The following is a 13,008-nucleotide window of genomic DNA, read 5'->3' on the forward strand; positions in this document are numbered from 1 at the left end:
CCATACCTCCCACTGACCACATGTCTATTCTCTCACAGGATCTCTATCAGACAGTGTCGACCCATTCAGGGAGGTTCCCCCTCCCCCATCCTGCCTCCCATCCCGCCTCTCATGAGAACACCTCGGAGGGGAGTTCCAAGGAAACCACCATATTAGCGGCACAGCTGTCATCCCCACCCTCCACCAGCGCGGAGGCACACATCTCGGTGGGCGACAGCGGTGGTCAGGTTTCTGAGGCACATTCTGGTAAGCAGCACGTGGTTGCTGATGCATATCAGGTGGAGGCAGGAACACCCAGGCGAGACAGCAATCGGAGATCTGTACCCCAGGACCCAGCTGGCCCCAGTCTGATGCTGAACCTCTGGACCAGGACCCGGAGCTGATACAGTCGATAGGGTGCGGCCGTGTGATTCAGAGGAGGATGTCAATAGCGCTCTAGGTCCGTTGCCAATTGGAGTAGTTCGAGAGACTACGGGCGCAGGAGATGGCACCGGCAATGCGTGGCACCGAGGCCAACACTGCTAGTGTGGGGACTGCAGTGGAGAGCCTGGTGCACAATGTCAGCAGCTTGAGTGGAGGTGTCCAAGGCGTTGATCAGTCAATGAAGCTATGGCTGTGCACCTCGACAGCATGTCCCAGTTGCTGGGGGACATGTCCCAGTCCCACGTGGACCTTGGTGAGGAGCTGCGGAGCATGTCCCAGTCTCAGGTGGGCATTGCCGTGGTGCTTCAGAGCATGTCTCCGTTGATCCCAGCATTGTTGATTAAAGAAGATATTGATACAATATTGAGGAAAGATATTAGTACAGATGTTGTGGAATCTGTCTGGGTCGCGTTAAGGAACATCAAGGGGAAAAAAACATTCATAGGGGTGGAACACAGACCAAACTGCAGCGGGAATAGCATTCGACAGGAAATCAGAGATGCATGTGGTAAAGGAACATCTGTGATTATGGGCGACTTTAATCTGCACATAGATTGGGTGACACAAATTAGTTACAGTACAATAGAGGAGGAATTTCTGGAGTGTACACGGGAAGGTTTCCTGGACAAATATGTTGAGGAGCCAACAAGGGAACAGGCCATCTTGGACTGGGTGTTGTGCAATGAGAAAGGATTAGTTGGCAATCTAGTTGTGAGAGAACCCTTGCAGATGAGTGACCATAATATGTTAGAATTTTTTGTCAATGTGAATAGTGAGTTAGTTGATTCTGAGACCAAGGTCCTGAACCTCAATTAAAGTAACTATGATGGCATGAGGCATGAGCTGGCAATGATTGACTGGAAACATTACTGAAAGGAAGGACGGTGGACAGGCAATGGCAGGCATTCAATTCCCATTTCAGTGAGCGTTGTCTCTAAGGTACTCAGTGGGTGCACCCAGTGATTCACTCAGTTGAAGAAGTAAAAGATTCTCCTCACCAATTATAGGGCGGGGTTCTCCCTTCTGGGGACTAAGTCCCCAAGCCCGCCGGAAAACGGGCAAGAATCATTCCGGACTTTTTCCTCGAAAGTCCGAGGTGATTCTCCGTTTTCCAGGGGGCTAGCAGAGTCCCGGCATGCGTCCCGCAGCTCTGGCTGCTGGCGGTGCCCTGCCAGCCAGACCATGCGGTCGCGCATGCGCACGGTGGCCAGAAGAGGGTCCGCACATGCGTGTGGCGGCCCACCTCGCCGCAGGTGCCGCCGACATGGCGGAGCCACACAGCGGGCCCGCTCAGAAGAAGGTAGGTCCCTCCCAGATCACAGTGGCCCCTGATGAACACCCACCCTGGAGCCAGATACACCCACCCCCACCAGGACCGCCACCGCGGCAACGGGTCCCAGCTTCCGCCGGGTGGTATCACATATAAACCACACTGGCAGGAGTTTGGCCAGTCGACCACAGAGAATCGCTGCGGGGGCCTGTTCCAACGGCCCCCGACCAGCGCTGCGTCGACCACACGCGCAAGGGGACTAGCGGGTCTGCAGAGAATCGCGGAAGCGCTGTAGCGCCAGATTTCCGGAATGAACGGCTATTCTCAGGCAGCACGGTGGCGCAGTAGGTTAGCACTGTGGCCTCACGGCGCCGGTCTCTGGGTCACTGTCCGTGTGGAATCTGCACATTCTCCCCGTGTTTGCGTGGGTTTCGCCCCCACAACCCAAAGATGTGCAGGGTAGGTGGATTGGCCACGCTAAATTACCCCTTAATTGGAAAAAATGAATTGGGTACTCTAAATTAAATTTTTTTTAAAATTAACGGCTATTCTCTGCCCCCGCACCGGGCACGATTCCGGCATAGAGGTTCGGAAAATCCCGCCCAAAATGTTTGATACGGTCATGATGGGTATATGACTGGATTGTGGTGAAGTTTTACTCTGCCTAACTAGGGTACCAAAGAGACGATAGCCCAGATTTTCCTGAATTTGTGCCTTTGTGATAGGGCATGAAATGAAAAATGAAAACATTTATATCCAAGTGCCAGATTTTCAGTGCAAAGATTCCAGGAAATTGTGTAAGAGATTTGGCCCACTTCACAAATTCCTGGGATCACAATTTTGGAGCTGGTGGGCAATCTATCTACAATAAATATTGTGCACAGCAAAACATTGTCATATTTATTCATCACACAAATAGCATTTAGCTGTGCCTGATTAAAACTAGCAGGAATCAACAGCTTAATTTGCATGCATAATACCATCATCCTTCTCCAACTAATTTAGCCAGCATAAATATACTTGACTTTCGGACACAATAGCTGGCCATAAAGCATCCTTTAAATGGGATTTAGTTTTTGAATTTGTTTATTGCTTGTAATGATTCACTGATCTCTTGTTCCTTAACAGTGTCAGTTGCTATTTTCTAACATGGAATATAGTCCAAAAATGGGTCTGGATTTCCGGTTGGGAGACCGTTTTCCGGTCGGAATTGCGTAGAATTCGCATTCCCGCTGTGGGACAAAATTCGGGAGATGCAAATTGGCTAGCACTCTGCCCACGTGAATTGCAAGTGATGCCCTGAACCACTGGCATCTGATTCGCTGCCCTTCTGAATCCCCCCCCCCCCCCCCCCTCACAGGGCAGAGGGAGAGGCACACAGCAGGCTGCCTCCACTTCTGATGTGCTTGAAGGAGCAGTAGGGGAGATAAGGTAGATGACACTTAAGTTGGCAAGGGTGTAGAACATAGAAGATAGTTTGGGGTTAAGGCCTACCGTTGTATATAGTCACCATTAAACACTTTTGCACCACCAGTTCGACCTGCCTCTAACCTCATTCTGCCGGGTGGGAAGATATGTGGGCCCATGAGAAGGTTTGGCCAGCGGACCCAGACGGCAGTGGAATGTTTTCCAACAGGCAAGAGTCAGACTTTGTCAAACAATGAGGAGCACCAGAGCTCATCTCACAGCGAGTCGTCTTTATCCTTCGTCCTGTGGACAAAACCCGCTGATACTGCCAACCCAAGGACAACACTCTGTGATGATCCTGGAATGACCCCCAGAGGGGGAAGAGGCAGCTGCGGTAGTGGGAAGGAGTGGAAGGTAAGGGGGAAGGTAGAGTCCAAAGATGTGCAGGTAGGTGAATTGGCCATGCTAAATTGCCCCTTAGTGTCCAAAAGGTAAGGTGGGGTTACTGGGTTACGGGCTAGGGTGGGGACATGGTCCTAGGTAGGGTCGGTGCAGAGTCGATGGGTCCAATGGCCTCCTTCTGCACGGTAGTGATTCTATGACTGGATAGCCCTTGTCACCCAGTAGCCAACCTCTCATCTGCACCAGGATCTAAGAGTTGCGAACGCTGCCTGGATATCGAGTGCATATGTGCATGGTGTGCAGCTGCACGTTCAGGGAATGGAACCCCTTCCTATTGATGAAGGACACCCACGATGCACTGGTGTTCAGAGGGTGCCGACAATCATCCCTGGAACTCGGGCATGCCAGTGATGGTGGCACATCTTGCTGCCCAGACAACCTGAGGGGTCTGTTCCACGTTGAAGGTGAGGTTGTATGATGCCCAGGCACATAAGGGCATCTATGACAGCACGAATGCTGTGCGGATATTTGCGAGATCCCACACAGGTCCCCGCTCAAGCCCTGGAATGAGCCAAAGATATAAAGGTTCTGGGAAATCATCACCTTGACTGGCACCAGGAGTTGGTGTCCTCCTCAATACACCCCTGGTGCCAGATGCGCACGGTCTGACACAAATAGCGCATGGTCTCCCTGCTGAGCCGGAGTCATCAGTGGTACATGCGATCTGGAAGGTCCTCGAAGGATAGGTGTCTATGGTATACACGTGGCCTATGCAGCATCTCCTTCACACCTCCTTGACCTGTTGGACGGCCAGCACTTGAGCCTCACCTACTGACCCCAGCTCTTCTGGGGCAGGATCCTCTTGTGCTGGGTCCTCTCTCGTGCTCTAGCCTCCGTTCATCCCCAACGGCAGTAGAGGCCAGGTAGATAGCATATCTGGCTGTAGTCTGATATCCATATCTCTACAGGTGCACCCCTGTTCCCATCACTGTATAACAATCTTTATTACTGTCACTGGGGCTGGTTTAGCACAGTGGGCTAAAACAGCTGGCTTATAATGCTGAACAATGCCAGCAGCGCGGGTTCAATTCCCATACCGGCCTCCCCGAACAGGCGCCAGAATGTGGCAACTAGGGGGTTTTCACAGTAAATTCATTGAAGCCTACTTGTGACAATAAGCGATCATTATTATTAAGTATGCTTACATTAACACTGCAATGATGTTACTGTGAAAATCCTCCAGTCGCCACACTCTGGCACCTGTTCGGGTTCACTGAGGGAGAATTCAGAATGTCCAGTTTACCTAACAAGCATATCTTTCGGGACTTGTGGGAGAAAACCGGAGCCCCCGGAGGAAACCAACGCAGACAGGGAGAGAACGCTGGCCTGTGATGTTGGGATCCCCCATCCTCACCACCCGTACATGTCAATAGGGGCACCAGTGTCAGCGATAGGCTCTGTGAGCCCTGTCCTATTTCCCCCTTTGGGGTTTACTGTGGGTCTCCACACTGGTGGGCTGTGTGTCATCCCACCAGCATGGTGCCAACTGGTTGGTGTAGTGGAGACAGTCAACGTGTGCCGCCAGTCTCCTCTATGATCAGAGACTTGTGTGTGGGCTGGTCCTACTGATGGGGTGAGCGAGGGAAGTGTGCTTTTGCTGGGGCCTTAGCTGCAGTGTGATATGCAGCCTGGGTATTACGCACAGGTTGTGTCAGGGAGCTGGTCATGTTTCCTGGACGGGGGAAGGATGGATGGGAGCAGCAGCACGGTAGACAGGCAAGGCTTGGAGTCAGCTCGTGGTCCTGATGTTGGACTAGCTGATACTGTCACTGGTGAGGCCTCTACTCTGAGAGGGGCAGTATGACAGGGAGGTTGCCAAAGGTCACGGTGTTTGTGTCCTTTATGTGAGGTGAGCTCAACAATTCCACTGCTTCGTCTGCAGTGGAGCTGCACTTCTGAGGAATGTACTGATGAGTGCCAACACCTGGTGGACCAGTTATTGAGCATTACCATGCCCATTCCCTTGATGATACTGCTGGGGTTGGAGGGTTTCTGGAGCGGGGGGGGGCGCAGGCTGGGTGGGCTCCTAGATGACCGGAGGTTCTTTGAGCATTGGCATACAGTCAGCAGTGTGAACAGCCAGGAACCTGTAAGTTGCACCAATGGGGTGCGTTTAAATCACATACTGCAGTAATGGCAGTCTGAGCCAGGCCATCCCCATCCCGAAGGGGACACTGTGAGTGCATGGACCTGCCACCAGTCATTCCCCGCTACTCCCTGTGGTCCAGGCAGACATCCTCCAGCAAGGGCGACACATTTTGAGAGTTTTCTTACCTTCTCGCTCCCCCTCAACAGCCATGGTGCCCAGGACGCACTTGTGACTAAGAATAGTACAGCACAAGAACAGGCCCTTCGGCCCTCCAAGCCTGCACCAATCATGATGCCTGTCTAAATTAAAACCTTCTGCACTTCCGCATCCCTCTATTCCCATCCTATTCATGTATTCGTCAAGATGCCTCTGAAATGTATATGCTTCCACAACATACCCCGGCAGCTCCAGTCCAGGCACTCACCACCCTCATCTCCTCTAATCTTACCCACTTAAGTTTACGTACCCTAGTAATTTACTTTTCCACTCTAAGAAAAGGCTTCTGACTCTCCACTCTGTCCATGTCACTCATAATTTTGTAAACTTCTATCTGGTCATCCCTCAACCCCCTGCGCTCCAGTGAAAACAATCCGAGTTCATCCAACTTCTCCTCATAGCTAATACACCGCAGATCAGACAACATCCTGGTAAACCTCTCCTGTACCCTCTCCAAAGCATCCACATCCATCTGGTAGTGTGGCGACCTGAATTGTATGTAATATTCCAAATGTGGCCTAACCAAGGTTCTGTAGAGCTGCAGCATGACTTGCCAATTTTTATACTCAATGCCCCGGCCAATGAAGGCAAGCATGCCGTCTGCTTCCTTGACTGCCTTATCCACCTGCGTTGCCACTTTCGGTGATCAGTGGACCTGATCTTTCTGCTTGTCAATACATCTAAGGGTTCTGTCATTTACTGTATAATTGTCACGTGTATTTGACCTTCCAAAATGCATCACTTCACATTTGTCCAGATTAAACTCCATCTGCCATTTCTCCGCCCAAGTCTCCAACCGATCTATATCCTGCTGTATCTTCTGATAACCCTCTTCACTATCCGTAGCTTCAACAATCTTTGTGTCATGCACAAACATACTAATCAGACCAGCTACATGTTCCTCCAAATCATTTATATGAACAAAAAAGGTCCCAGCACTGATACTTCAGAACACCATTAGTCACAGCCCTCCATTCGGAAAAGCATCCTTCCATCGCTCCGCTCTGTCTTCTATGACCTAGCCAGTTCTGTATCCATCTTGCCAGCTCACCGCTGATCCCATGTGACTTCACCTTTTATACCAGTCTGCCATGAGGGACATTGTCAAAGGCCTTATTGAAGTCCATGTAAACAACATCTGCTGCCCTACCTGCATAAATCATCTTAACAAGGGGCTGGTTTAGCTCACTGGGCTAAATTGCTGGCTTTTAAAGCAGACCAAGCGGGCCAGCAGCACGGTTCGATTCCCGTACCAGCCTCCCCGGACAGGCGCCGGAACGTGGCGACTAGGGGCTTTTCACAGTAACTTAATTGAAGCCTACTCGTGACAATAAGCGATTTTCATTTCATTTTTTCATTTTCATCTTTGTCACTTACTCAAAAAAAACCGACCAAGTTGGTGAGGTATGACCTCCCCTTCACAAATCATGCTGCTTATCGCTAATAAGTCAATTTGTTTCCAAATGTGAGTAAATCCTGTCCCCAATAATTTCCCTACCACGAACGTAAGGTTCACCAGCCTATCATTTCCTGGATTATCCCTTCTACCCTTCTTAAACAAAGGAACAACATTGGCTATTCTCCATCCCTGTGGGACCTCACCTGTAGCCAATGAGAATACAAAGATTTCTGTCATTGCCCCAGAATTTTTTTCCCCTGCCTCCCTCAGTATTCTGGGTAGATTCTATCAGGCCCTGGGGTCTTAGCCACCTTAATGCTTTTTAAGACACCCAACACCTTTTTGATATCCCAACATATCTCCACACCCTTCCCTAGACTCATCATCCACTAAGTCCTTCTCTTTGGTGAATACTGATGCAAAGAATTCATTTAGTACATCACTCTGGCTCCACACATAGATTCCCTCCTCTGTCCTTGAGTGGGCTGACCCTTGCCCTGGCCACCCTCTTGCTCTTTATATATTTTTTAAATGCCTTGGGATTCTCCCTCATCCTTTTTGCCAATGATTTTTCATGACCCCTTTTAGCCCTCCTGACTCCTTGCTTAAGTTCTTTCCTACTTTCTTTATGTTCTTCAAGGGCTTTGTCTGTTCCCAACTGTCTAGACCTCACAACTGCTTCCTTTTTCTTTTTGACTCAGCTCACAGTATCCCTCGTCATCCAAGATTCCCGAAACTTGTCATACTTATCCTTCATCTTCAAAGGAACATCCTGGTCATGAATCCTAATCAACTGACGTTTGAAAGACTCCCACACACCAGATGTTGATTGACCCTGAAACAGGCGCCCCCAATCTAAATTTATCAGTTCCTGCCTAATATTGTTGTAATTAGCATTCCTCCAATTTAGCAAATACTTGCGCCAATTCACGCCCATGCGACTACTGTCTAAGAGGAATGGAGCGTGCAGTGTCCAATCCGCTAATCGCAATCAAATCCATACGGATTTGTATGGGGCTGCCGGTGCGGTACACGGACCTGACTGCCGGACCGTGTTGGAATCGGCATAGATTTGTGCTCCATCCATCAGGCAGCGGAGAATCCAGCCTTATGTTTCATTTGGAATTCAACTTGATAAATACACTCAGTGAGATACTGCATTAATATTTTATAAAGGATGGAAATGTTAAAATAGTTTATTTAAAGAGTTATGGTGGCTGTTATGGATCCTGTAACTCTGAATTTAAATGCAGAGATATGAGAGATTCACTGTTAATGAATTACTTCATGCTGATTTTGCATTGAATTTCAAATATTTCCCTGCAAACCACAGGAAGTGTGCTTTGAAGGTAATTTGCCCCTAAACAGTATCATTCATCCACTTAATAATAAAGTTGCAAATGTGCTTATTCCACCTACGCGTCCTGTTTTAGCAAATTTACCACAAATTGGTTGGTGGAAATATGTCCGGGGTGGAATATAGGCAGCATCTTTATTTCTGGGGAGATGGAATATTCAGCCCATGGTGGGTGAATCGATAACAAAATGATTATTGTTACATTGTGAGGTGCATATAGGGGAAAATTCAAATTAATTTCTCTGAGGGCATTTAGTAATCTGAAGCGATTGAAACCTGCAATTAGCACAGGCACCTGCAAATGCTGCCCATATTCCACCCCGGAAATATTTCCACCAATCAATACGTGGAAAATTTGCTAATACAGGACAAGTGGGTGGAATAGCTTGTTTGCAAACCAGAATATAACTATTATTAAGTGGATGAATGATACTGTTTAAGTGATCAAAATATAAATTAATGCCAAACATCAGTGGACGTTGGCTGTGTCACGTCTGTGCACCACTATGCTCACTGTAACACATTCTAACATCAAAAGACAGGAAAATAGAGGGTGAAATTCTCCCAAAGGGAGACAAAGTGCCGATGCCGGAGTGAAAACCGGAGTGTTTCACTCCGGCGTCGGAGGCCGCTCCTCGCCCCCTATTCTCCCACCCCCAGGGGGCTAGGAGCGACGCCGCGTCAATTACGCACGCCGGGCCTTGGCGCCCGGGTCAAAGCGGCGCCGCGTAAATGACACGGCCGGTGGCGCTTAAATGACGTCACCCGCGCATGTGCAGGTTGGCCGGCACCAAAGACATGTCGGAGTGATCTTGCAGGGCGGCGGAGCGAAAAGAGTGCGTCTTTTAGAGACGCCGGCCCGACGATCGGTGGGCACCGATCGCGGGCCAGACCCTCACTGAGCACCCCCCTGGTCGTTCCTCCCCTCCCCCCCACAGGCCGCACACGCAGCGTTCGTGTGCTGTTCACGCCGGCAGCGACCCGGTGTGGTTGACGCCGGCGTGAACCGGTCATACTGGGCAGGCCGCTCGGCCCATCCCGGCCGGAGAATCGCCGCTCGACCGTTAGAAACGGGAGCGGCGATTCTCCGAGCGGCCTGTCTTAAAACGCGACACGCGTTTTGGGGGGGTGGGAGAATCGCGTGCAGGTGCCAGGGCGACATGGCGGGAATCGCCTGGCACTCCCGCGATTCTCGCACCCGGCGTGGGGGTTGGAGAATCGCACCTAGAGTGTTTATCACTGGTGAGGTTGGCGCACTGGACGTCTTAGTCTGTGGTCTATATCACCCATCTTTCCATTACAGAAAATCTGTGTCGCTTTGTACCATTCAGAATGTTGGGATGTACCCACCACCTTCCCAACCACACCCAAGTTCGCCCCCAGAGAAACATAGAAAATAGAAGCGGGAGATGGCCCTGGGGATTTATCGGCCTTCAATCCATCAATTTCCCCAACACCATTTTTCTACTAATACTGATTTCCTTCAGTTCTTTCCTCTCACTAAATCCTGTGTTCTCCAACATTTCTGTTATGCTATTTGTATCCTCCTTTGTGAAGACAGAGTCAAAGTAAGTATTTAGTTGATCAGCCATTTCTCTGTTCCCCATTATAAATTCTCAGGTTTCTGACCTACATTTTTCTTCACCATTCTTTTTCTCTTCACATACCTAATACAGGGAGGACGGGTGTCTAAATCAGCAATCTACAAAGCAAATTGACGCTGATAATATGCTGCCCACAAGATTTGGCATTTGGCATGAGCATCCCAATTTTTAAAGGCTGCCCTTTGTGAATGGGCAGCGGGGTGACCTCTCTAAGATTGAACTCTTCTCCTCATCCCCTCCCCTCTTGGTATCTGCCTGTAGTCTTAAACCTAACTCCTTCCCCCACCCCCTGCCTGAACTGCCCAAACCTTCCTTTCCAAGACGCTGGATCTGCCTGTCTCTGGGACTATGAGCCCTCTTGCTCCTCATGAAATGAAATGAAAATGAAAATCGCTTATTGTCACAAGTAGGCTTCAAATGAAGTTACTGTGAAAAGTCCCTAGTCGCCACATTCTGGCGCCTGTTCGAGGAGGCTGGTACGGGAATTGACAGCGTCAATTAACGCTGCCGGGACTGATGGAGCTGCTGGTAAATTGGATTGGCAGGCGGCTCCCGAGGGCAGGACCTCCTATCCAGTTAGTAGTCCCATTCATCCTTTGTTTAGGCTGCCCTCAGTGCACTATGGCTGAGTTGCGGAGCAGATTGGCTCCACACCAACTTTATTTCTGCGGAGACGGAATATTCAGCCCATGGTGAGTGAATCGGTAACAAAATTTTTATTGTTAGGTGCCTATAGGGGAAAATTCTAATTTATTTCTCAGAGGCCATTTCTAATATGAAGTGTATTACTGTAGGTGTCTATTAAAACCAATAATCACCATATGTGAAGAGAAATTACACAAAAGCAGGTAAGTTATGTTGGACCTTCATAGAGTTTTGGTTAGGCCACAAGTTAGAGTATCTGGTGACTACACCTTAGGAAGAATGTGAAGATAAGAGTCACTTACAGTGCAGAGGAAGGCCATTCAGCCCATCAGCTCAGTGCTGGCTCCCCGCAGGGCAATCCAGTTAGCAACACTCCCTGTGAACCTATGAGTTTATTTACTTCAAGTACCCATCCAATTTCCTTTCAAAATCATCGATTGTTTCTGCTTCTACAACCCTTGTGAACAGCGAGTTGTAGGTCATTGCCACTCGCTGCATAAAAATGTTCTTTCTCCTATTCCCTCTGCATCACTTGTCCAAAACCTGAAATCTCTATTCTGTAACGCTTGTCCATCAACTGATGGGGTCGACCTTATCTAAATCTGTCATAATCCTATATGCTTCTGTCAAATCTCCCCTCAATCTCCTTTGCTGCAAGGAGAACAACCCTAGCTTTTCCAACCTGACCTTGCATCACTCGAGCCCCTCAGCCTATGAACCATTATAGTAAATGTCTTTTTGTACTCTCTCAATGCCCCTCACGTCCTTCCTAAAGTGTGGTGGCCAGAACTGGGTACAATTAAGTTGGGGCCCCACCAGAACTTTATAAAGATTCGACATAACTTCCATGCTTTTGAACTCAATGCTTATATTTGTGAAGCCCAAAATCCACTGGCAGTTAAAGGGAAAGAGTCAGCTTGGACGTTGATCGCAGAATTTGAAACTTACAGAATTCATGTGCTTTGGGCAACATCATAGCATACAATTCGCACCTCCTCACAGAATAACATAAAATGTGATTAATTCTGGGTCACCATATTTAAGAAGAAACTGTTGACCTCTGACCACCTCATCAAATTTGTTATGATCGTATCTTGAAATTATGTGATTCAAATTTTCAACTTCCTCTTTTAAAATTCCATAATTCTATTATTTTAATAGTCATCCGAGCCATTTATCTTTAAGCAGGCTATTTATTGCCTTTGTAAAAGTAGTCAACCGAAAATATTTCATAAGCACACTGCATTTATGTATTACTCTTTGCCGAATGTAGTCCAATGGCTTATGTTTCTGAAGCCCCCTGAAGATCAGGGGGCAGCTGAAAAATAGGCTGCAATTCCTATGATGTGCTACATAAAATAAGAAAAAGTAATTAAACACTCCACCATGAAATACATGGTGTAAAAATGCCTTTTTATTTATCTCCTTAGGTTTGAGGTTGAATACATCCTGTCAGAGCCTCACCTCGAATGGACAGGGAAACGGGGAAAGATTGAAATGTCTCTTTGTTCAGAATTTGTGACTGGGCGTACTGAAGAGTTGCAAACGCTTGTGTGTGTTTGTGGTCCAACCTCCTTCACTGAGCAAGCTGTTGGGTATGTACTGAGCTATCTAAACTGCACAGGATGAAATTCTGCTTATTCAAATTTCCATGGTCTGTTTTTACTTCTAGCCCATTGCCATGATTTACTTTATTTCTAAATTTTGAATGACTCTCAGTAGCCTTGTATAGTCCTGCTTATTGTTTTGCTGACAGTTCCATTCTCCTCCTTGATGATGGACTTAGACAGAACCAGATAGTTCACATCTCGGCAACTGATGCAGCACTGATCCCATCGATCAATTTGGTAACATCACGCCCCTCTACCCTCTGCCGCCAAAACCCTGACAAATGCCTTTACCATCTCTAGATTTGACTATTCCAATCTAAAAACAGAAAATGCTGGATAAACTCAGCTGGTCTGGCAGTACCTGTGGAGAGACAAACAGGTTGTATCAGGTCGCATAGAACATAGAACAGTACAGCACAGAACAGGCCCTTCGGCCCTCGATGTTGTGCCGAGCAATGATCACCCTACTCAAACCCACGTATACACCCTGTACCCGTAACCCAACAACGCCCCCCCTTAACCTTAC

The 13,008-nt window shown here is 48.4% G+C and overlaps 1 protein-coding gene across 5 annotated transcripts in view; it reads left to right on the forward strand.

The window, feature by feature from the left end:
* LOC119967141 (cytochrome b5 reductase 4) overlaps window positions 1–13,008 on the forward strand; it is a 251,919-nt gene that overhangs the window by 129,829 nt on the left and 109,082 nt on the right. For all 5 annotated transcript variants that reach the window (XM_038799281.1, XM_038799278.1, XM_038799280.1 and 2 more), the window contains one exon: window positions 12,303–12,467. In XM_038799281.1, the coding sequence (XP_038655209.1) occupies window positions 12,303–12,467 (165 nt within the window). The remainder of the gene's footprint in view (window positions 1–12,302; window positions 12,468–13,008) is intronic.

Source organism: Scyliorhinus canicula, chromosome 6, assembly GCF_902713615.1.
Source record: "Scyliorhinus canicula chromosome 6, sScyCan1.1, whole genome shotgun sequence".
Lineage (NCBI taxonomy): Eukaryota > Metazoa > Chordata > Chondrichthyes > Carcharhiniformes > Scyliorhinidae > Scyliorhinus > Scyliorhinus canicula.